This window comes from Salmo salar, chromosome ssa06, assembly GCF_905237065.1.
Source record: "Salmo salar chromosome ssa06, Ssal_v3.1, whole genome shotgun sequence".
NCBI lineage: Eukaryota > Metazoa > Chordata > Actinopteri > Salmoniformes > Salmonidae > Salmo > Salmo salar.
Genome location: NC_059447.1, coordinates 56,315,146 through 56,339,859, shown reverse-complemented (window position 1 = coordinate 56,339,859; position 24,714 = coordinate 56,315,146). Strand labels below are relative to the sequence as shown.

Below are 24,714 nucleotides of genomic sequence, written 5' to 3'. Positions count from 1 at the left end.
ATTTGTGAGATGAATTTGTTATTTCAATAGGCATAGGCTACTGACTAAAATCTGGGTTTAAAATTGCAATTAAATTTTTCCATGGTTTGCTGAGCTAGTCCCCTATAGCCCCTGATAGGTTAACATCTAATTTCTGGGAAAGGTCCACAGTGAAATTGACATCAAATGTGGAGAATAATACATTTGCGATAGATCTGTGACCATGATCCCAATTGATAACTTCCAATGTAATTAACCAAACATGGCCATTAATAATTGCATAATAACACAAGGCTACAACAATACACTGAATTTAGGCAACACAGGTAGGCTACACAAATGCCACAAATTGATTTGCAATGACTCCAGCGATATCGTCATTTCAACATATTGTATCCAATGGTAGGCTACAGTAACCTGCAATGGCATAGAAATGAATAGCCTACTTGATGGCCAACTGATGCAAATGTATCATTCTCCACATTTAATGTCAGTTTTATTGTGGACTTTTCCCCCATCATATTTCCACTCGCGCAGCACTCGAGACCCAAGAACCGAGCATGCGTAAAAACCTTCGCTGGACACGGTTTCCCCGTAACAAAAGTCAACGTTAGAATGCAGTTTACTTTAAACCACGTCTGAGCGAATTTATCTAAATCCTCTAGTGTGCCAAAAGTTATTTTACAGTGCCTTGTCGCTGTTATATCATTTCTAGCGCGTTAATGTTTTATGGGAAAAGGGTTGGAAACATTTGTCTCCAGAATCACAATCTAAAGTGCCTATCTACAACTGGTAAAAAGTTGCTAGGAGGCACATTGAGCAGCCAGTCCACAATCAGTTTATCAAGTCACTGGCGAGTGGTGAAGTGTGCTTCGATGCTGTTTTGTATTTTACAAATTTCTCACTATCTATTACCATAGTGTGCATCTGTCTGGCAGTGTTTCATGTTACAAATCAGGTTGTGGCTCGTGACTCAAGATACATGCAAATGAGTTGTCTTATGCAAACAAGTCTGAGGCGCTGGATAATAGGCAGGTCTGTCTCACTGTCTGGACGTTCTGGCTGCTTTTTCTATTGTTAGTGTGCACTGGGCAAGTGAGCATGATCATAATCCATAACCAACCCTCCAGTAAGTCGTGATGAACTCACTTACAAAACTCTGTTTTGAACGAGACTGACTTTATGACCAAAATGATCCTACTTAAACTTTGAAGTCAACTTTGACACTAGAATGAATGTTTCTGAGTCATGTCGATGCCACATAGGCCGTTTAAAACCAGAGAAGTTGGTTCTATGGGGCAAATTCTACTTTCTATGGGGTGTGGCCAATTCAAATTCATGGTTTAAATTGAATTAAATTCCGAATTGGCCTGACATCTTGCTTTCCCTTTGCCCTCCTAGAACTCCTTTCCTCTCTCACTGTCATCCTTTGATTTCTTTAAGTATCCACCAAGGGTTTTCTTCTCCCTCAATCCTATCACTAGAAAGTGGTCAACAAGATTTCATACTCCTGTCCCACCTACATCTCCACCCTTTGGCACAGGGCTAATTAAATTGTCCAAGCATTTAGAATGTGCATTTAATCTAATATTTACAAACTCTATCCCCACAAAAGGTCAAAACACTTAGAAACATTACTTTGATTGTGTACAGATTAACCAGAGTATTTTAGTGTAACAACATACAGTCATTAGCTTGTGCTAACACAAAGGTGGCAGGAGGCAACACATTAATGGCTAGTTAAGAGGCGTCTCTGTAAACTCTGCGTCTGTGGCCCAAATGGCACCCTATTCCCTACATAGTGCACTCATTTTTTTTTTACCAGAGCTCTGTAGCCCTGGGGTGTAATCATTAGTCCAAACAGTTGAACTAGTGTTTCTATTGGACAAATTCATGTAGGTCCTGCCCCGTTTTGTTCTGGTTGCTTCCATGGAATCAGTGTAATGAATATACCCCTGGTCAAAAGTAGTGCACTACATAGGGAATAAGGTGCCATTTGGGACATAGTGTCAGAGTGAGCCATCTGTCATGTAGCACGGCATTCCAAGCCAACATGAGCCATGGAATTTAATGGCAACATATGGCGACAGTTGCTTTTCTGTTGACTATTTACAACAAGCATGTCCATTCTGGGGACCAGTTGCTGATGCCGTTTGGGCCAGAAGGTCTGAACAACAGATGAGAGCACACTATGTGATCGAATAGCCACTGGTCATAACCGCTGCTATGTGCAATGTGTGGAATTCTGGGTGGCTAGATGCGTGATCAACGGTGGTCAGAGATCAGTTTCATTCTGGTTCTTGCGAGACAGTGCTATCATGAGAAATGCCTGAGTGGTGGACTTGTATTGACTCACTACAAATGTTTACTTCTTCGACACGTGTGTGGTATCTCTGTCACAATCCGTCTCCATCTCTCTTTCCCAGGCCTGGACGACAGCCTACAGCAGTATGTCCCATACTTTGAGCGGGAGAAGATTGACGGGGAGCAGCTGTTGAAGATCTCCCACCAGGACCTGCTAGAGCTGGGGGTGACCAGGATCGGACACCAGGAACTGGTGCTGGAGGCTGTCGACCTGCTCTGTGCTCTGGTTAGTGGTCTAAAATATCCAATATCCAATCAGAGGATACCGTTTAGTCACCCTTTGGATAGTCCCCTAGGCGTATCCTGTATAAGATCTGCAGATGCTCAAACTATCAACAAGCTTCATATCCAAGCATCCGATATCTGCGCATCACGTAGTTTGATCATGGTTTGATCGCGTCAAATGTCCATTACCATGTCCCAAATGGCAGTGCAATAATCTATAAATCACTCTAAAAGTTAAGTGGGAATTGGAACAAAGGGTCAAATTCCAGTGTGATAACATTCATGCTACTCGGATGTTGAATGACTCTGGTGAAGTGGTCGTCTGTGCAGTAGGTGAAGTGGTCGTGATTGTGCAGTAGGTAGTCCTACTGAGTCAAGGTGTTGCTTCTGGTGCATACGATAGTATAGTTAAAATACTAATAGTGCGTTGGTTAGTGGATTATGCCACAGCCTCGGTATCAAGTGGCTGGCTTGACATTTTTAGGGGGGTACCTTGAAATATCATCTTGTTTTCGAGGGGTCTTGAATAAACACTAAACAAAAGCAAACAAACCCCTTGTTGTGCCCTCAGGCAGAGGGGTAGTTATCTAGCCAGCAGTCAGCTCAGCTTGAGCGAGTCTAAGCGGCCCATAAATGAGAGAAGCTGGCATTGGCCAGGAAACAGGGATTAGGGTGGAATGTCCGGTCAGATGCCTCTCTCTCTCTCGCTCGCTCACTCACTCTCTCCCTTAATATTTCTTTCTCCATATCTCTCTCTCTCTGCCCCACCTCCCCCTGTCTCTCTCCCCCTCTCTCTCTATCCCTCTCACTCTCTCTCTCCCTCTCTTTCTCGCTCTCTCTCTCTTTCTCTCCATTATTTTCTCTCTATTTTACCTCCCTCCCTCTCTCTTTCTCCATCATTCTCTCTGTCTCTCTCTCTGCACCACGCACACACGCTTTCTCTCTATCCCCCTCTCTCTCATAACCCCTTCTCTCTCTCTTTCTCTACCCTCCCTGGGCAAATGACTGGTTCCAGACCAGAAAAGGGATGGTGACTGTCAATTATGAACACAAACAATGCCCACAAAGAAAGTGTCTCTCTCCTCCTCTCTCTGTCTCTGTCTCTCTCTCCACCCCATCCCTCTCTCTTTATTCACCCCTCTCTCTCTGCCCCACCTCTCTATCTCTCTCTCTCTCTCTCAGTGTGCTGATGTAAGAATTATACACTGTGTTGGGTTGGATTTTCAGGCCCGGATGGAAAAGTGGTGTGTTAGCGCAAACAGATCTGGGGCGACCAGGCTATCTTGTCAACTCCTATTCGCTATACACAAACAGATCTGCCCTGACCAGGCTAGAAATCAATGTGCTGTATGCTAGTGCTTCATTCTCTGAACTAGATTCAGTGTGTAGTGTGCGATACAGTGCCCCTCTGTGGGGAATTGAAAAAGGAGAGTACAGTATAATCAGTGCTTTACTTCATTGTGAAGTCTGGGTGAATAGGTCTGGCCCACAGGCTAGAGAATGGGGCCTGATACCTCCTAGTGTGAGAATTTACTAACTCAATAGTAGGACAGAGAGTAGCCGACTGGCACAGGGCAACTGACTGGGGCCGGAACAGAAGAGTGACTGTCAATTATGAACACAAACAATGGCCACAAAGAAGGTGTGTGTGTGTCTCTCTAACAGCTGGATTACAGTGTGCTAGTCCAGTGGGGTTTTTTTGTGCTGCTATTTCAGCCCTCAATTGTTCAATGAGCCTACAGTTCAATACGTTTACCTTACTGTACATTTTTGTTTGGTCCCATCAATCCCCCAGAATTCTGCCGTGCCAGATCCCATTTTGTGGCCTCATGGTCCATCTGTGATCCATAAGATGGGTGAAATTCTTTGGTGGTAGTGTGCCGGATCCTGTTATCTTTTAAGCGAGGTTTGGTGAGGAAATGAACTGGGATCTTGAACATGTCCAACGTAAGATGGAATAGATATTGTCCGCCCATTATATAGAAGTAAGAGAGAGGGCTTGCTTGGTGGGTTTGCATCCCAAATGGCACCCTATTCCCTACATAGCGCATTACTTTTGACCGTCATCCTATGGGCCCTGGTAAAAAAAAAAGTGGTGCACTACAAAGGGAATAAGGTTCTATTTGGGATGCAACATGGGACTCTCTGGGCAGAGCTTTATTTTCTCAGGGAGAAATCTCCTGGTGCTCAGGAAACAGATGTGACCTCACCCCCCACCTGTCTCGCACACACACACACACACACACCCCTTTCAGGAAAAGCCATTACAGCATTGTTCCTGCGGTTTCCGTCCGGTGGTGTCAGATAATTCGCTCCATCCCCAGCCTCAACTCTCCACTGCATCCAAAATGGCACCCTATTCGCTACATAGAGCACTACCTTTGACCAGAGCCCGAGTCAAAAGTAGCCCACTAGGGAATAGAATGCCATCTGGGACGCAGACCTCCTCTCCAACTGTGTCCCATTCATCAGAACCGCTGTACATCTCAGAGTCGACAGAACACTTTCTCCTTTTCCTCCCTCTCTCACGCGCTCTCTTCCTAGCTTATTTCCCTCTCCCTTTTTCCCCTCTTCAGTGCCTGGACGGGAACAGGCAGTCCGTTGGCTGCAGATGTTTTCATTGCTTCTATGCTTCAGGATAGAAACAAACGCGCTGAACAGCTGTTTAGCTGGAGGCTTGTGTGTGTGTACAGTGTGTGTGTACAGTGTGTGCGTGTGCGCGTGTGTGTGTGTGTTTGGTGATCATGTTAATGATTATCAGAGATCGGAGCGTTTGATCTCAATCAGACCTCGATGACTGGCTGTTGGTCTCTCCCATCCTATAATTCTTTGCACTTAAATAAGGCCGTTTTAGCTCTGTCTACCACAGCTGTGCTACAGGGCCAGTGATCTTCAGGTGTTAGCCTGCTATAAATCCTTAGAGCTGTGTTTAGACATCATAACATCCTGGAAGTTCAAACGGTGTAACAAGCGTTTAAGTATATTGTCGGTGGAAGGGTCGATCATCATTCTTTCTAATCTTTTCCTTGTTCACACTCACACACACACACACTTTCTCACAGAACACACTGGTGATTTGAGGTAATTGAGGTAGACATGGTGGGGAATATGTTGTAGTCAGATGATGGGTCATGCACAGGCTGCCATGGTGACTGGCCCTGAGGAATGTAGGAGGACTTATCAGTTTGGAATGGCACGCTATTCTGTCTATAGTGCACTACTTCAAATAATTAAACATTGTAAAATCATCCACACCACTGGACCGTTTTGTGTTTTGGGAACATATCTGCTAAATGACTTAAATGTAATGTAAATGTAAATCTTTCGTGATGTCCCCACAATGTTCCCACCAGACTGTTCCCACAACGTAAATAAACATTCAGGGAATCTTTAAAGAACAGACATAATGTGTTCTGGGAACGTTCCTGCGACATCAGGTGACTGTTTTTTGCACCCTAAATGAAATATTGTAGAATCAGATTATAGGTGTTCTAGGAACGTCCTTGCAACATCAGACGAAGGTTTTATGCAAACATTCTATAATCATCAGCACGAATGGACAGTTTTTTTTTTTTTGCTGTAAGAATATTTGCCGCAACCTGGTTTGCTGGGATGAGACTCTGGCCAAGAGTAGTACACTATAGATGGAATAGGGTGCCATTTGGGACACGGCCAATGTTGGCTGAACCCAAGCCATGTGGTTTTGCACGGAATTGATAACAGCACAAATGATCATCATGCTAATGACAGTTTTGCTATGCGACTATGTGTAAACTGAATCAAAATACCTGAGTGTATTTTTTTTATCTATGATTGTTGTGTTATGAGAATATTACCACACATTTTACATTATATTTTAGTCATTTAGCACATGCTCTTATCCAGAGGGACTCAAATAGGGTGAACAATACGACCACATATCACCGTCATTAAAACTAAGAACATTCTTTCAGAACTACGGGGTGGAGACAGACAACCTGAAGACTCTGGTGGGTCGTATGAGAGCGGCGTCCAACAACCTCCAGAACTCAGCGTCTGAGCGCAGGAAGAATCCGTCGTACGAGAGGAAAAACTCCCACAAACCCCCCAACGACTTCCTCACTGCCGTGGTGGAGCTCATCGGAGCCGCCAAGAGTCTGCTGGCCTGGCTGGACAGGTAGACGGAACACACATGCATATGCACACACACACACAGACACGCTTAGCATTTCACCTGGAAGGAATGCGTTCTATTAGGCTCTTAAGTTAACGTACATGTTATCTTGTTAAAGTCCTGACTTGAGGAAGGTTTTTACTGTCTGCTAGTCAAAACAGACAGAGTTTCCAAGTGAAGTAATGCAGGGTCGACATCAGGTATATTTCCTGTGCTTGTATCGGCTTGAGACACACTCCAGAGGATCTCAGCTGAGAAATAAGACATCTGTATTGACAGATCACAGCAGTTATGATCAGTAACCCCTCAAAACATGTGAGGGTGTGTAGAGCAGCCTACGTACATGATGAGTAAAAACACTTCTCATCAGATCAACAACAATAATTGCAAATCAATCACATACCTGAGTTGTTGTTGTTTTTTAAATGCTTTTTCATGCACCTGTTACATAGCAACACTCATGAATGATTATACAGATACATTATATAGAATTCTCATATCCACTTCCAGATTTGCACCTGGTATTGTTAGCCATGTTTGTAACACCTACTGTTGGGTGTTACTATACTATTTCCATTGTTTACTTTATTGTCTGTAACCATCCTGTCTCTTCTCTGGTATGGCTGACGTTGTTATGTTTGTACACGCATTGAGAGGATTCCTGTATTACTTGTTTAAGTGGAGTGAGTTTACTGTGTTGTGTTTGACTGTGGTTAGGGCTTTGGCTGTCATGAAATGTTTTCAGCCGGAGATTGTCAAGCAAATAACTGCAGGTCTCACTGTAATTGACCGTAAATTAACATAAACACATTTAGCATCTCCTGGCTTCAACACACAGCCTACAAGCCACTGATGCAGACCTTTGGAACATCTACATTTTAAAAAGTCTAATAAATCCATGTAACATAACCTACACCTTCACAATAAATCCATTGTTTATTTTAGATAGGTCTAAAATGATATGAAGAAAATGTATTGCGTACTCTGAGTTGTCCTTATGTTAGGCCCTGATATTGCTATGCCATATGGCTGTGGGCTACACTAGTTCATTTAGCAGACAAAATTGGCTTAGAATTCCGTGGTATAATTTTTTATTATTTTAATAGAATGAAGAATACAATTGAACAAAGCTGAATAAAATAGAAAGGATATTTTCTCCAAAAGATTTCAAGGGAAGTGCGCACATGCGGTTACTCTGTGTTGAGCGGTTAAAGTAACAGGTCCTCCTATATGCTTCATTTAGAGTTATTTATACAACTTAATTGTGATACAAACTTTGGGCTATATGTTAAAATTGTTAAAACATTCCAAGGCTGAATGATGTGACTCTGATTATGATTTGAAAAAAGTCACATGAAAGGCATAATGTCTGCTTTGTTTCTTTTGCAGGCTGCACATTTCATCAGTGTCTCATTCACAATTTGACAAGCACTTGATAATATTCTCATCAGGCCTTGAATTTCCTGAATTTCCCGGCGGCATCCCCCTTGTCTGACCGTAATGCCCCATAAAAAGCTCATGTCCCATGTCCCGTGTGGCTCAGTTGGTAGAGCATGGTGTTTGCAACGCCAGGGTTGTGGGTTCGATTCCCACGGGGGACCAGTATGGAGAAAAAAAATGTATGATATGTATGAAATGTATGCATTCACTACTGTAAGTCGCTCTGGATAAGAGCGTCTGCTAAGTGACGTAAATGTAAAATGTCTTTTGCGGCTAAAGTGCCCGTGGGCTGAATATAATAATTATAATTCCCTTCTTCCGGCTGCCGTGCCCCGAAGCACCTCTCACTCATATAGCTCTCTCCGATATCAAAATGCTCTTCATGTGAATCGGGTCATTCTCACAGGCATCTCAGCTAAGAAGTAGGCTACAAGTGAAGACAGACACTTTGGGGATGCAAATTCCGAGGTGCATATTGAAGATGTTAGAAGAGCTGTCCACATCTAGCCTACTTTCTGTCAGTCAACAAGATGAGTAGGCCTTACGAACAGCAAACGCACTAGCCTATGACAACCCACTATCCCCCATAGGTCAACTTGTCCTTCTGTGCAATAAATAAATATTTCAAACAAAGTCTGGGACAGTTGTGGGATGGGATAGATCCCAAATTAATACAACCACTCACATCAAAATGTTTTAAAGCAATGTGGCTGATGCAACAGATCAGAACGTTTAGCTTAAAAGGTTGATAAACTATTAGGCTATTTCTTCACATTATAAGCGCAGCAATGCGCACACGGCAGTAGGCTATACGCGCGTATGTTCCAAAATGCAATCAATTAGCGGGAAAACACTATTCTCAAAAATTACCACAAATGCGATTTTGCATGTAATGCTTTATTATAAAGGTGCATTTTTATGGTGAAAATCTGACAGCATTTTCGGATCAAGCATAACTTGTCAGGCCTCCTGGGTGGCGCAGTGGTCTAAGGCACTGGTAGCTGTGCCACCAGAGATTCTGGGTTCGAGCCCAGGCTCTGTCGCAGCTGGTTGCGACCGGGAGGCCCATGGGGCGGCGCACAATTGGCCCAGTGTCGTCCGGGTTAGGGAGGGTTTGGCCGGCAGGGATGTCCTTGTCTCATCGCGCACTAGCGACTCCTGTGTTGAGCCGGGCGCAGTGCACGCTGACACGGTCGCCAGGTGTACGGTGTTTCCTCCGACACATTGGTGCGGCTGGCTTCCGGGTTGGATGTGCATTGTGTCAAGAAGCAGTGTGGCTAGGTTGGGTATCGGAGGACGCATGGCTCTCGACCTTCGCCTCTCCCGAGTCCGTACGGGAGTTGCAGCGATGAGACAAGACTGTAACTACTACCAATTGGGGAGAGAAAAAAAAAACATAAATTGTCTCTTAGGCTCTACACTGGTTGTAAAGCGGATTAATGTGCTTAATGTTTTTGTTGTTGATTTACTGCACACGCTGGGCATCACTCACAAGTGATAATACATCATTCACAAGTGATAGGCTAATATTGTCACCCATCAGACTATTCTTAATGTAATTTTGCCTTTACAAATACTAAATAATATAAATGTATGTGTGCAATTTGTTTTGATCTAGAATGGACCATTATCATGCACCTGTCTTGAAACAGGGGCAGGGGGGAAAATACATGTCGTTGATGCACTTATATAGCGAATGAAGGATCCTTTTCCCATGGTTCATTTTCATGCCAGCCAGGTAGACTATACTCCTGTTGTAAAGCATAGCAATTAGGAAAGTTGATTAAATAAATATAGTAGGCCTAGTCTATATAAAGCTGATGGATTGATTGAAAACAAATGCATTGATGTCAGAGTGATTAGAGGGACAATAGAGTGCTGAGTACCAGGAAGTTAGCAAGTTTGGTAGACTACTAATGACCAGCAGCAGCATCAGAGCTTAGAGAAGCCTAATTACCATGACTAAACGGTCACGTGGAATTTGACTGCGGTCATGTAATAAGGCCATCGTAAAAGCCCTAACTGTGGTGTGTTTTATGGAGGTGACTGACTCATGTCTCTCCTCTGGTTTGTGTCTATGACAGGACTCCTTTGACAGGGATCAGTGACTTCACCTCCACTAAGAACCGGATCATTCAGCTGTGTCTGGAGCTCACCTCCACCGTTCAGAAGGTTCGTTCTCTAATCATCACTATTCACTCTCATGAGGTTTCATAGGACTTTGGGGAGACTATAACGTAACAACTTTTGTGGGTTTGAGAAATTAGCATGATGGATCTTGCCCCCTCAGTAAATTTCTTTCATGCTGCTAGTCAACACCGAAATACACACAGGGCCTCTCTCATGAGCATTCTGCGAACCAAAAATGGCAGCTTTTTTAAGTCATGTAAAAGCAAAACATCTCTGAGAAAATTCTCTGTGGTTTCAAAGTTAGCCCATCTTACAATAACGTCTGTGAAAGAAGACCTTAAAAACCCTGAATGAGAGGCTATTGGTTCTATTACACATTCAGGTGGAGTTCAAATAGGAAGTGTTAGCTGAAGGTGTGCCCTATTCAGACACACACCACAGGATGCAATGAGAGCAGGACTACTGACAGTTTAAAGCACATATGTTTCCACTGAAGACCTCCACCAGCAGCACGTGGAAGGAGGAAAGATCAAAACGTGCTTAGTAGCCCAATTTTGCTGTCCTCCACAAAACCCATAGTGAAGGATAGTGCCTGTGTCCCAAATGGCACCCCTTTCACTGTTTAGTGTACTACCTTTGACCAGGGCTCATAGGGTCCTGGTTAAAAGTAGCGCACTAAATAGGGAATAGGATACAGAGTCGGAGCAGTGTCCAGGAACTGTCATGCAATCATCTTGTCACACTGTTTCTAGGGAGATGTTATTTAAGTGCCCACAAGAACCATCGTCCTGTATATTTGTGCAACTTTTGCATTCCTGTTTGCATTCACTCCCCAGTGTTTTATTTCACAAATATTTGTCCACCACTGGTATTGTGTAGCTTGGAGTGTTTTGACTAACATCTTCTCACATATACTTCTGTCCTTAATTTGCAGGACTGCACAGTTTATGAGATGGAGGAGAAGATACTACAAGTAGTAAGTAATGGTTCCTCTTTTTATCTCTGGTTTGGACTCTGTTTACCGGTTCAGCCCTGGAGCTTCAAAATAAACTCAACACACACAGATATTACACACAGGCATACACGCAAGGAAGCACACTCACGCATACAGTACCCACAGGCATGCATGTACATATGCGCACGCACCCACGCGCTCACGCACGCACGCACGCACGCACGCACGCACACACACACACACACACACACACACACACACACACACACACACACACACACACACACACACACACACAGACACACACACACACACACACAGTCTTGTATAACTAACCTTGTGGGGACACAATTCAGTCCCATTTAAAATCCTATTTTCCCTAACCCCTAATCCTAAACCTAACTCTAACCCTTACCCTAAACCTAACCTTAACCCCAAAACCTAACCTAACCTTAACCTTAGCCTCTAACCCTAAAACTAACCCTATCTCCTAACCCTAAACCTAATTCTAACCCAAACGCTAGTTCTAACCTTAACCCTAAACCGCCAAGAAATAGCATTTGACCTAAGAAAATGTCCCCAATTGGTAACATTTTTGTTTGTTTACTATTCTTGTAGGGAAGCACACACACATACAAACACACATACACAAACAAACAAGCACTTCCCTTTTACAGTCATCCTTGTTTTGTGTGCTGTGTTCCCGTATGGGTGTAGGGCTTTATTTATACAAATGACACCCTATTCCCTATATAGTGCACTATTTTTGACCCTATAAACCCTGGGCAAAAGTAATGCACTACATAGAGAATAGGGTGCCATTTAGGAGGCATCCCAGTTCCGTGATGGTCCACAGAAGCCCTGTTTCCACATCCTGTGTTAGATAACACTGCCAAAGGGGCCGTTCGTTCACACAGTCAGCTAAAAACTTCATTAACTAGCCGATAATATTATTTTGGATTATCTGCAGTTTCCCTCAGAGCCTGACCCGATGTATCACCTCAGCCTCCATGCTAGGCTGTTTACTGCCAAGTTGTACAATGCTTATGCAAGTCGTTGTCAGACTTCCGTGGTCTGTGTCAGGCCTCAGTGTTCTGTAGAGTTCTCCAGGAACAAACAGCTCCCTTTGTTTTGACGGTCCGAACTACAGCCTCGCACACCAAGTAATGACAGCGTTATGGCATCATGCCTTGTCGGAGACCCTACCCATCTGACGAGATTAGGACACCTTGTGGTGCAATTGAAGTTCCTACGACCCGTTTTTATCAGAAGACAAATCCAAAGCAAAAGAAGTGAAAAATGATCATTTTCAATTCAATGAGGGCAGTGTGCAGAGATACAAGCACAAGGCAAAGTAACACCCATGCTTAAATGCCTTTTGAAAGAAACCCAGTCATTATCAGCCGTTAGCCAATCCAGTCAGGACGTGTGTGACTACAGTCTGTCCCTCCCCTCTCCTGAATTTAGGCTCCATGAATGACCACACACCAGAGATCCACTACACCGAAGTCCTCACCAAAATAGCTCTTTACAAGGACTGTAACCTTGTCCCCAGGCTAATTGCGCATACATTGGGAGGCAGTGTCTTGTGAACGAGATTACAACAACCATGGTTATTTCCCAATCCAGTGAAATCTATTGGTGTTATGAGACATTGTAGCTGAGTGCTTTCCGTTATATGTTCCATTCCAGTCTGTGGCTCTGAACGTGATCTGCGAGCAGACAATGAGGATGACCTCCGACCCTCAGAAGAGTCAGATGGCCTGTCTGGAGGAGGTCCACATCACCAACATCAGACCTGGAGAAGGACTGGTGAGAAGAGTTAGCATGCGTCCAAAGTGGCACCATATGCCCTATATAGTGCACTACTTTTGACCAGGGCCCATAGGGATCTTACATGATCAGCCCAAGCTAGATGTACTGTTTGATATCTCAGTCTCCGAGATCGATTGCTTCTTCCTTATGTTGTCCTGGATCTTCTCAGGGGATGTATATCAAATCCACCTACGATGGGCTTCACGTCATCACTGGAACCACAGAACATGTGAGTATCCCATCCATTCTGACAGTAGTAGTCCAAGACGGTCTGGAGGGATCCAGTCAGGGTGAATGAACTCCTGTGATGTTTATATGCTCATCCTCTATCTATCACCCTCTGTCCTCCAGTCTCCGGCAGACAGAACACACAGGATCCATGCTGGAGACGAGGTCATCCAGGTCAACAAGCAGACAGTGGTAGGTGGTTCTTCTTCGCTACCCCCTATTGATCAATTGTACCACTTACCCAGGGCAGAGAGAGATCTGTTTTTTTGTTTAATCTTGCCCAACAAGAAAGCAAGGCAGATGATCAGCTCGTTTCATTGCAGCGTGAGAGTACAGTCGCTAATGGAAATGGGTTGTTGATGGGGTTTGTTGATAGTTGTGATGATGTTGGTTATGATGAGGGTTGTGATGCTGGCTGTGTCTGGCGAGCTGTCCTATCTGTCTGTCTTTGGTGTCTCCAGGTGGGCTGGCAGCTGAAGAACCTGGTGGGTAAGCTGAAGGCGGACACCGCAGGCGTTAGTCTGGTGGTGAAGAAGAGGCCCTCGGGTACCTGTAGCTTCACCCCGGCCCCCCTGAAGAACATGCGCTGGAGGCCCCCCCTGGTGCAGGTAGAGCCCCATCACACACACACAGTTGATTGAAGAACACCTGTAAGGCAGGTAGACCATCTCCCCTTATCCCCCGTTGATATCCTAGTGTTGAATCAATTCTGGATGTATTTTCATCTGCCATCATAGGTGTGAAATGTGTGTGTTTGGTATCCCAAAGCTGTTTCTTTTTGGTGGGGTTTGACAAGAGAGGACCAATTCCTCAGTTCCTCAGCCAACCAGGCTGCGTCTTCCACTGGGTGGGTTGTAAGGGTGAACAATGAAAGCCTTCTTCCCCTCTTTCTTAAAAAAAAGAAAAAGAATAGCACAAAGTCTGAGCATGTACTGATGTCAGACATGTTTTGAACGTGACTCATGTTCACAAAGACAATGGGTCTAATGTGACCTAATAGGCTGTGTTCAGGATGTGTGTTTTAAATAGATTGCATAGTGCTTAAATGTCAGTTGTGGGCTGAGTCAGTGGTGCCCTGAATACCCTCTAATCTTCGAGTCCAGAGAGATCTCTAGTCTAAGAGTCTTACCAATCCCTGACTGTCTACACCTCGTCTCTTAGTTCACCGTTAGAGGCTACACTCCGCCCAGACCTAACAAAGGTCACACATTGGTTTTGAGAGAGACAAACACAAAAAATGGACCCTGTAAAGCCTTTTAGATCTGTTTGTGTAATTACAGTAATCTAAAAAAGGACTTTATTCCTGCGTTAGGGACAATATTGGGCCTTGGGAACGAGCTGAGAACCTCTGAAGTGGGCAGGAAGGAATTAAAGATGAAAAAATACCCTTGTTGTGTAATAAGTCGTCTGCTAAGTGTAGTGTGTCCACGCCAGGTCTCAGGTCCTCACAGTCATACTAAACCAGGCCACTATTGGTGGATTTACCAAACGAAAGTTAGCTTAATTAGAAATAACGGCATATTACGTAATGGTATTGTTTCATTTAGCTGATACAGTGTACTTGTAGAGAAGGCTTTCTGGTTTTAACAGCTAAGCTGCCTCACACATTTAACACATATCTCTGCCCAGGTTATCAGTGACTTTATATGACAACATTTTTGTCAGATCTTTCTTCTAAAAACAAGTATTTTGTTGCTTTGTGTATTAGAGTGCCCCCAGTATGCCCAAGGTCCAGTCTCCAAAACATGCCCCCTCTGAAGCCCTCATGAAGAAAGAGAAGCAGACCAATCTGGACCTGTTTATCCCTCCTCCCCCCACTGTCCCATACACCCCACGGTGAGTGTCTGAGTCAGTCAGTCACTTATTCAGTCTGTCTGTCTCTCTGTCTTTGTACCCATCATTGAATTTATCACAGGAGACTGGTGAGAGGAGCTATAGGAGGACGGGCTCATTGTAATGGCTGGAATTGAATAAATAGCTCCTCTCACCAGCCTCCTCTAGAATTCATATTAGTGCTCTGTTAGCTGACCTTGACATTTCCCTTCTTTTCCACCTCATATGCCACTCATCTAAGGGATGGGAAGCCTAAAGTGAGTGTGAAGGTCCAACTGAGACCAAAGGGTTCTCAGTCTCCTAACTCCTTCCTGGATGAGGGTAGACGACGCTTCACCATCGCAGACTATGACAACAAGATCAAAGTCTGTCCTCCCCCTGAGCCCAACATCCAACCAGCCCCAGTAGCCCGCCTGAGACAACGGACCTCCACAAGGGGTCAGTACCATAACAGACACACATGCACGCTCGCTCGCACACACAAACACACACAAACAAGCACCCCAGCTAGCACATTTGGTTCCTTGGAAGTTGTGGGAACTAGTGACGTGTAGGTTGACTCATAACTTGCAGTCCCAACGGTTATATCTGCGGGTGGGTTTAGGGTCATGAAATATTGTGTGGATGAAGGACGGGCGGGTGGGTAGCGGTGCAATTTATATCTATAGGCTACATTGAGGTTTTTCTTTCATTATTTTGGGGCTATCTGGCAATAGTGCGTATGCCTAGCTTTACGGGCACCAAATAGCCTACACGCCAATCGCCATAAGCTTTTGGGAACTGAAAGAAAAAGTTATGTCAATCCACTGAGGCAAAAATGACAATGTCGGAGTTTAATTCAATAAGAGAAAAGCCGTGAAATGGAGAGTTGAAAACAAAGAGAATGGAGGATTTGGGAAAGTGGTAAAAGAGGAAGACAGCAGTGCCTATGTTCTGTGTGATGATTGTGAGGCGCTATACACATTTTATAGATATGTTTTCATGATATCCAATCAGTAGTTACGGTCTTGTCCCATCGCTGCAACTCCCGTACGGACCCATGCGTCCTCCGAAACACAACCCTACCAAGCCACACTGCTCGCTTAACCCGGAAGCCCCAATGTGTCGGAGGAAACACTGTACACGCGACCGAAGTCAGCGTGTCTGCGCCCGGCCCGCATGCATAAGGACATGGACATCCCGGCCTGCCAAACCCTCCCCAGAGCCAATTGTGCATCGCCTCATGGGTTTCCCGGTCGCGTTCAGCTGTGACACAGCCTGGGATCGAACCCGGGTCTGTGGTGACACCTCAAGCACTGTGATGCAGTGCCTTAGACCACTGCGCCACTCGGGACAGTCATATGACTGGGATTTCAAATAGGCTTATGACACATCAAGGGAACTGTAGCCTACTGTTAAATTAAATGGAAACTGAAATCTGGACACTGACTGTAGGTCTATAACCTCTCACATAGTCTTTTTCAGGATCTTGAGAGAATGTGAATGCGCAGTTAGGGACCATCTGTATAGATGCTATCTTTATCAGCATCATAAAAGCTGATAGTATTTCAGAAATCTTATCAGAAACATGCTGGGTCTTTTTCACAGCTTTCTATTTCCTTATGACCAGTCAATCTGATGCCAAATTCTGCACAGAACATATTTTGAGGGGTTATTACATTTTCTCCCCGGTCCCTAAATGTCTTTGCTAGGTGAAAGAAGCAGAGATGACAGAGAGAACTATACCGATGTTAACTAGATTGATGCATTCATTCTATCATTTATGACATTATTCTGGTGAGCAAGTGTTTATTTAGTCTTCTAGGGCAACATATAATGACAGAAGAGAAGCTGCCTGTATCTAAATATAGTTGACTAACAAATAGCCTACTAAAATGTTGGAAATTATAAGCAGAAACAATTCCTACACCCCCATTCAGAAAGATTGATGAGATCGATATTGGCATAAGTAGTAATTACAGAACATTTGAACTCTACTTTACAGGTAAACAGCGGCCCCTGTCCATGCCTGTAGACACGTGTTTGGGCATGTCGGATTCGTCCTCCAGACCCTGGCCTCAAGGGAGGAAAGGTAAGCATGCTACAGCTACAGTACACCTGCCTGGTTAAAACACAGGCAAAACAAAGCAGCGCAGTAACTCAGGCTGTGTCCCAAATGGCACCCAATTCACTAAATAGTGCACTACATTTAACCAGAGTCCATAAGGTCCTGGCTATTTAGGGAATAGCCCAGCTAGCACATTTGGTTCCTTGGAAGTTGTGGGAACGTATGTTTTTGGTTCTGGGAACAAAGCTATACGTTTCCTGACCGGTAAAACTGAACGTTTCTTTGTACATTTTGAGAACGGAAGTGAACATTTTGCCTGTTCTGGGAACGTTCATTTTTAGGTTAAAGGGAGGTTCTGAGAACATTTTACTATGATTCCCTGAAAGATTTCCTGGGAGGTTTTATTAACGTTCTGAGAACAGAAATGATAGGTTATTTAATAACATTCTGAGAACATGTTTCGATAAAAATGTTAATAACACTGCTACCTTAGTTGGGGTTAACTGTTTTAAACTTCAAGCACAGATAGGACACATGGATATTAATTTGCTTTGGTATTAATTATGCAGACATCGCAAAATTTGAACACTACCAACAAAAGGAGCTGATCAAAAGCAGGGGAAGGCATCTAGACGTTCCCCTACCGGAACACCTGCTCCAATAGCCAATGATGGGCGTGGCGCGAATTACAAATTCCTCAAAAATACAAAAACTTCAATTTTTCAAACATATGACTATTTTACACCATTTTAAAGACAAGACTCTCCTTTATCTAACCACAGTGTCCGATTTCAAAAAGGCTTTACAACGAAAGCAAAACATTAGATTATGTCAACAGAGTACCCAGCCAGAAATAATCAGACACCCATTTTTCAAGCTAGCATATAATGTCACATAAATCCAAACCACAGCTAAATGCAGCACTAACCTTTGATGATCTTCATCAGATGACACCCCTAGGACATTATGTTATACAATACATGCATGTTTTATTCAATCAAGTTCATATTTATATCAAAAACCAGCTTTTTACATTAGCATGTGACGTTCAGAACTAGCAGACCCCCCGCAATCTTCCGATGAATTTACTAAATTACTCACGATAAACGTTCACAAAAAACATAACAATTATTTTAAGAATTATAGATAGAGAACTCCTCTATGCACTCGCTATGTCCGATTTTAAAATAGCTTTTCGGTGAAAGCACATTTTGCAATATTCTCAGTAGATAGCCCGGCATCACAGGGCTAGCTATTTAGACACCCAGCAAGTTTAGCACTCACCAAAGTCAGATTTACTATAAGAAAAATGTTATTACCTTTGCTGTTCTTCGTCAGAATGCACTCCCAGGACTTCTACTTCAATAACAAATGTTGGTTTGGTCCCAAATAATCCATTGTTATATCCAAATAGCGGTGTTTTGTTTGTGCGTTCAAGACACTATCCGAATGGTAAAGAAGGGTGACAAGCACGACGCATTTCATGACAAAAAAATTCTAAATATTCCATTACCGTACTTCGAAGCATGTCAACCGCTGTTTAAAATCAATTTTTATGCCATTTTTCTCGTAAAAAAGCGATAATATTCCGACCGGGAATCTGCGTTTAGGTAAAAAGACGAAAGAAAATAAAGCATGGGGTCGACTCGTGCACGCGCCTAAGCCCATTGTCCTCTGATCGGCCACTTACCAAAGGCGATAATGTGTTTCAGCCAGAGGCTGCCTCGATATCATTCAGCTTTTTCCCGGGTTCTGAGAGCCTATGGGAGCCGTAGGAAGTGTCACGTTACAGCAAAGATCCTGAGTCTTCAATAAAAAGAGCCAAGATGAACAAGAACTTGTCAGACAGGTCACTTCCTGTATGGAATCTTCTCAGGTTTTTGCCTGCCATATGAGTTCTGTTATACTCACAGACACCATTCAAACTGTTTTAGAAACTTTAGGGTGTTTTCTATCCAAAGCCAATAATTATATGCATATTCTAGTTTCTGGGCAGGAGTAATAATCAGATTAAATCGGGTACGTTTTTTATCCGGCCGTGAAAATACTGCCCCCTAGCCATAACAGGTTAAAGGGACCAAATTCAGTCTCAATGACCAATTTCCATGGGAGATAAACGAACGTCGTCGTAAGAGACTGTATCCGGTACAAAGGGAGAAGGGTAAGCGTGCCTTTCTCATTGTGGACAGTCTCTTTATAGATGGACAGCTATTCCGAGACAGCTCCATAACACCATGGCTGTACTAAATTCTACAGGGACTATAGGTTACGAAAACCTGGGAACTGTAAAAATATCTGAACATCATGAAGTGGATATGAACACACACGTACTCAATTACATGCTCACTTACACATACGGACTTATACATACACACACACACACACCTGATCTCACTCTCTTCTCTCACTCTCTTTTTCTATTTTCTCTTCTCTCCCTCTCTCTCCATTGCCGAGAACTGTTTTATGATTGAATGTGTTTATTGTTTGTCTATCTTTTTTATGTATTTGTCTACAAGTTTATAAATGTTTACAACAAGCAAGGGGAAGATATCAGAATAGGGGCATTGGGGAATAATAACATATTGTACGGAATACATTTGTACTATAGTGAAGCCAACTCTCTAGTAATGCAAGGTCTCCTTCATGATCATGTGAAACGTCAATTGCTATGGAAATGCTAGGATATGTTTTTCAATGATGTTTAAGGTAATTATGATGCAACTATGATGGTGATACAATATGGAATACAATTATCATCATGAATATTAAGGCTATACTCAATACATGTTACACACACAGACACTCATCCATGCAAATTATAGTCTTACTCTTATACAGACATCATACAGTCGTGGCCAAAAGTTTTGAGAATGACACAAATATTAATTTTCACAAAGTCTGCTGCCTCAGTTTGTATGATGGCAATTTGCATATACTCCAGAATGTTATGATGAGTGATCAGATGAATTGCAAAGTCCCTATTTGCCATGCAAATGAACTGAATCTCAACAAAACATTTCCACTGCATTTCAGCCCTGCCACAAAAGGACTAGCTGACATCATGCCAGTGATTCTCTCGTTAACACAGGTGTGAGTGTTGACGAGGACAAGGCTGGAGATCACTCTGTCATGCTGATTGAATTTGAATAACAGACTGGAAGCTTTAAAAGGAAGGTGGTGCTTGGAATCATTGTTCTTCCTCTGTAAACCATGGTTACCGCAAGGAAACACGTGCCGTCACCATTGCTTTGCACAAAAAGGGCTTCACAGGCAGAGATATTGCTGCCAGTAAGATTGCACCTAAATCAACCATTTATCGGATCATCAAGAATTTCAAAGAGAGCTGTTCAATTGTTGTGAAGAAGGCTTCAGGGCACCCAAGAAAGTCAAGTGCCAGGACCATCTCCTAAAGTTGATTCAGCTGCGGGATCGAGGCACCACCAGTACAGAGCTTGCTCAGGAATGGCAGCAGGCAGGTGTGAGTGCATCTGCACGCACAGTGAGGCGAAGACTTTTCGAGGATGGCCTGGTGTCAAGAAGGGCAGCAAAGAAGCCACTTCTCTCCAGGAAAAACATCAGGGACAGACTGATATTCTGCAAAAGGTACAGGGATTGGACTGCTGAGGACTGGGGTAAAGTAATTTTCTCTGATGAATCCCTTTCCGATTGTTTGGGGCATCCGGAAAAAAGCTTGTCCGGAGAAGACAAGGTGAGCGCTACCATCAGTCCTGTGTCATGCCAACAGTAAAGCATCCTGAGACCATTCATGTGTGGGGTTGCTTCTCAGCCAAGGGAGTGGGCTCACTCACAATTTTGCCTAAGAACACAGCCATGAATAAAGAATGGTACCAACACATCCTCCGAGAGCAACTTCTCCCAACCATCCAGGAACAGTTTGGTGACGAACAATGCCTTTTCCAGCATGATGGAGCACCTTGCCATAAGGCAAAAGTGATAACTAAGTGGCTCAGGGAACAAAACATTGATATTTTGGGTCCATGGCCAGGAAACTCCCCAGACCTTAATCCCATTGAGAACTTGTGGTCAATCCTCAAGAGGCGGGTGGACAAACAAAACCCCACAAATTCTGACAAACTCCAATCATTGATTATGCAAGAATGGGCTGCCATCAGTCAGGATGTGGCCCAGAAGTTAATTGACAGCATGCCAGGGCATATTGCAGAGGTCTTGAAAAAGAAGGGCCAACACTGCAAATATTGACTCTTTGCATCAACTTCATGTAATTGTCAGCAAAAGCCTTTGACACGTATGAAATGCTTGTAATTATACTTCAGTATTCCATAGTAACATCTGACAAACATATCTAAAGACACTGAAGCAGCAAACTTTGTGGAAATTAATATTTGTGTCATTCTCAAAACTTTTGGCCACAACTGTACACACTCTCACTAAATCACATCCAATATCATACACATCAACCTACTCAGATTTACTAGACACATAATATCTTGTCTCAATTTTCTAACATCTGTGGCATTGGCTCACAGGCAAACAGGCAAGGGAATAAAACAAATATTGCTAGAACCTATTTCTTGAATTCTAAATATCAGACATTTGAAAGCTCTAGTTTTGACCTTCATAATACCTCTGATGGCAGTAACTTTACAAGCACTAATTATGGTCAATTTAGACTGAGAATAGTATCTAGTTATGGTAAAGGGTGAAATAATTATAGCTAGTTATTATTGTAATGGTTTAGCAGATTATACAAAAAGAAGATCAGTCTTTACATGGCTAAAAGAAAAGGAATATAACATATACTGTTTACAGGAAACTCACTCTACATCCTTAGATGAAGTTGCATGGAAAAAGGAATGGGGTGGTGAAATAATTTTCTGTCATGGACAAAGGAACTCAAAAGGTGTGATTCGCAAGGAAGGTGGATCCTTTTGATATGAAAGTGGACACTGCTCGATAGTATCACTGATATTTAATAAGCTTACGTATCGGCCTCACAGCCTTTTTCGTGCGATGTACCCAATGATTAATGAAAACTTGATATGTCCTCATTGTGGTTTTATGGACGTGTTTAATGCGTCTTATTTATACACTTTTGTAGTGTTTGTGAAATGCATATTGTTATGTTTGGTAGCACTTATTTATTTTTCCTTTGCCTCCAACCCCTTTCCATGCGTGGAATGGATGTGGGTGGGGCTAGGTCTACATAGAGGTGCTGTTTTCAGAAAATTCACAAAAGCTCTGACGAAGGCAGTGAGGCCGATACGTAAGCTTATTAAATATCAGTGATACTATCAAGAGCAGTGTGCGGTTTCCTTTTTCCTTCATCCTGTTTCAACTGTTGCCATGCACCTGCAATAAGATTGCTCAGATGTGTGAGTGCCTTTTGAATTTTGATATGAAAGTGGACGAAAAAGAGATTTGGCTCATTAATCTACATGGTCCAAATCAGGATGATCCACACTTCTTCTAAAACATTTATACCAATTTATTGAACTTACACAAATTATCAAATCCTTATGGTAGGAGACTATAACACAGTGTTAAGTATCTCAATGGACCATAAAGGTAATCACTCTACAAACTATCATCATCGTGCTCTTAAGGAAATCACAAATATTATGGAAACATTAGAAATAGTGGATATCTGGAGACTAAAAAACCCCGACTTAGTGAGACATACATGGAGGAGACTTAATCAAGCTAGTCGTCTTGACTACATTCTTGTCTCTTTCTCTCTTGCAACAAAGGTTAAAAAAGTTTTAATAGGAGACAGAATGCGATCGGATCATCATCTAATTGGCATTCACAAATCTGTTATAGATTTTCCACATGGATGGGGATATTGGAAATTTAATCAAAGTTTACTGGAGGACAACTTATTTGTAACTAAGACAAAATAATTTATAACTGAATTTTTCCAGTATAATATAGGTTCAGAAAATCCCCTTATTGTTTGGGATACCTTTAAATGTACATTCAGATGTCATTCAATTCATTATTCATCAATAATAAAAAAGCAGTTTCTGGCTAAAGAGACAAGACTAACAAGGGAAATCCTAATAGTTTTTTTTCACCTTTATTTAACCAGGTAGGCTAGTTGAGAACAAGTTCTCATTTACAACTGCGACCTGGCCAAGATAAAGCAAAGCAGTGCGACACAAACAACAACACAGAGTTACACATGGAATAAACAAACATACAGTCAATAATACAATAGAAAAAGTCTATATAGATTGTGTGCAAATGAGGTAGGATAAGGGAGGTAAGGCAATAAATAGGCCATAGTGGCAAAATAATTACAATATAGCAATTAAACACTGGAGTGATAGATGTGCAGAAGATGAGTGTGCAAGTAGAGATACTGGTGTGCAAAGGAGCAAAATAAATAAAATAAATAACAGTATGGGGATGAGGTAGTTGGATGGGCTATTTACAGATGAGCTATGTACAGGTGCAGTGATCTGTGAGCTGCTCTGACAGCTGGTGCTTAAAGCTAGTGAGGGAGATATGAGTCTCCAGCTTCAGTGATTTTTGCAGTTTATTCCAGTCATTGGCAGCAGAGAACTGGAAGGAAAGGCGGCCAAAGGAGAAATTGGCTTTGGGGGTGACCAGTGAAATATACCTGCTGCTCGTGCTACGGGTGGGTGCTGCTACGGTGACCAGTGAGCTGAGATAAGGCGAGGCTTTACCTAGCAAAGACTTATAGATGACCTGGAGCCAATGAGTTTGGTGACGAATATGAAGCGAGGGCCAGCCAACGAGAGCATACAGGTCGCAGTGGTGGGTAGTATATGGGGCTTTGGTGACAAAACGGATGGCACTGTGATAGACTGCATCCAATTTGCTGAGTAGAGTGTTGGAGGCTATTTTGTAAATAACATCGCCGAAGTCAAGGATCGGTAGGATAGTCAGTTTTAGGGTATGTTTGGCAGCATGAGTGAAGGATGCTTTGTTGCAAAATAGGAAGCCGATTCTAGATTTAATTTTGTATTGAAGATGCTTAATGTGAGTACAGCTAAATAGCAATAAAAACGATACTACAGAGATACACAATAAGTTAGAGGAAAAACAAAAAGAACTTGAGGAACGTATTCAAGAACGATCTAATGTAATCTATTACAAAAATAAAGCTAACTGGATGGAATATAGAGAAAAATGCACAAAATTATTCTTGAATCTCCAATACAGGAACTCTAGCAAAAATAATTTGCAGAAACTCGTTACTGAAGACGGAGTCATCTATGATTCTCCGAATTATATTTTAAAAGAGGAAGCTAATTATTTTAGGCAGATGTTCTCTTTTCCTACTCATCTTTTCACACTAAATGAAGATTACGGTAAGGAATTCTTTCCAAATAATATAGAAAATTGAAAATTAACAAATGTACTGAAAGATCAGTGCAAAGGCTAAATTACAGAGGAAGAACTTTTTGAGACAATAAATCCTTTCAGTCTGGATAAACCCCAGGGCTTGATGGCATACCGATAGAGATATATCAAGCCTTTTTTGATATACTAAAAGCTCCATTGTTAGATTGTTTTAACTACTCCTATAGAAATGGT

At 42.7% G+C, this 24,714-nt stretch overlaps 1 protein-coding gene across 1 annotated transcript in view; it reads left to right on the top strand.

Annotated features, from left to right (window-relative positions):
• LOC106607672 (connector enhancer of kinase suppressor of ras 3) overlaps window positions 1-24,714 on the top strand; it is a 44,687-nt gene that overhangs the window by 13,222 nt on the left and 6,751 nt on the right. Inside the window, 11 exon segments of the mRNA XM_014204872.2 lie at window positions 2,406-2,569; window positions 6,522-6,724; window positions 10,246-10,333; window positions 11,226-11,267; window positions 12,939-13,058; window positions 13,231-13,290; window positions 13,413-13,481; window positions 13,751-13,897; window positions 14,998-15,125; window positions 15,364-15,560; window positions 17,107-17,193. Coding sequence (XP_014060347.2) covers window positions 2,406-2,569; window positions 6,522-6,724; window positions 10,246-10,333; window positions 11,226-11,267; window positions 12,939-13,058; window positions 13,231-13,290; window positions 13,413-13,481; window positions 13,751-13,897; window positions 14,998-15,125; window positions 15,364-15,560; window positions 17,107-17,193 — 1,305 coding nt within the window.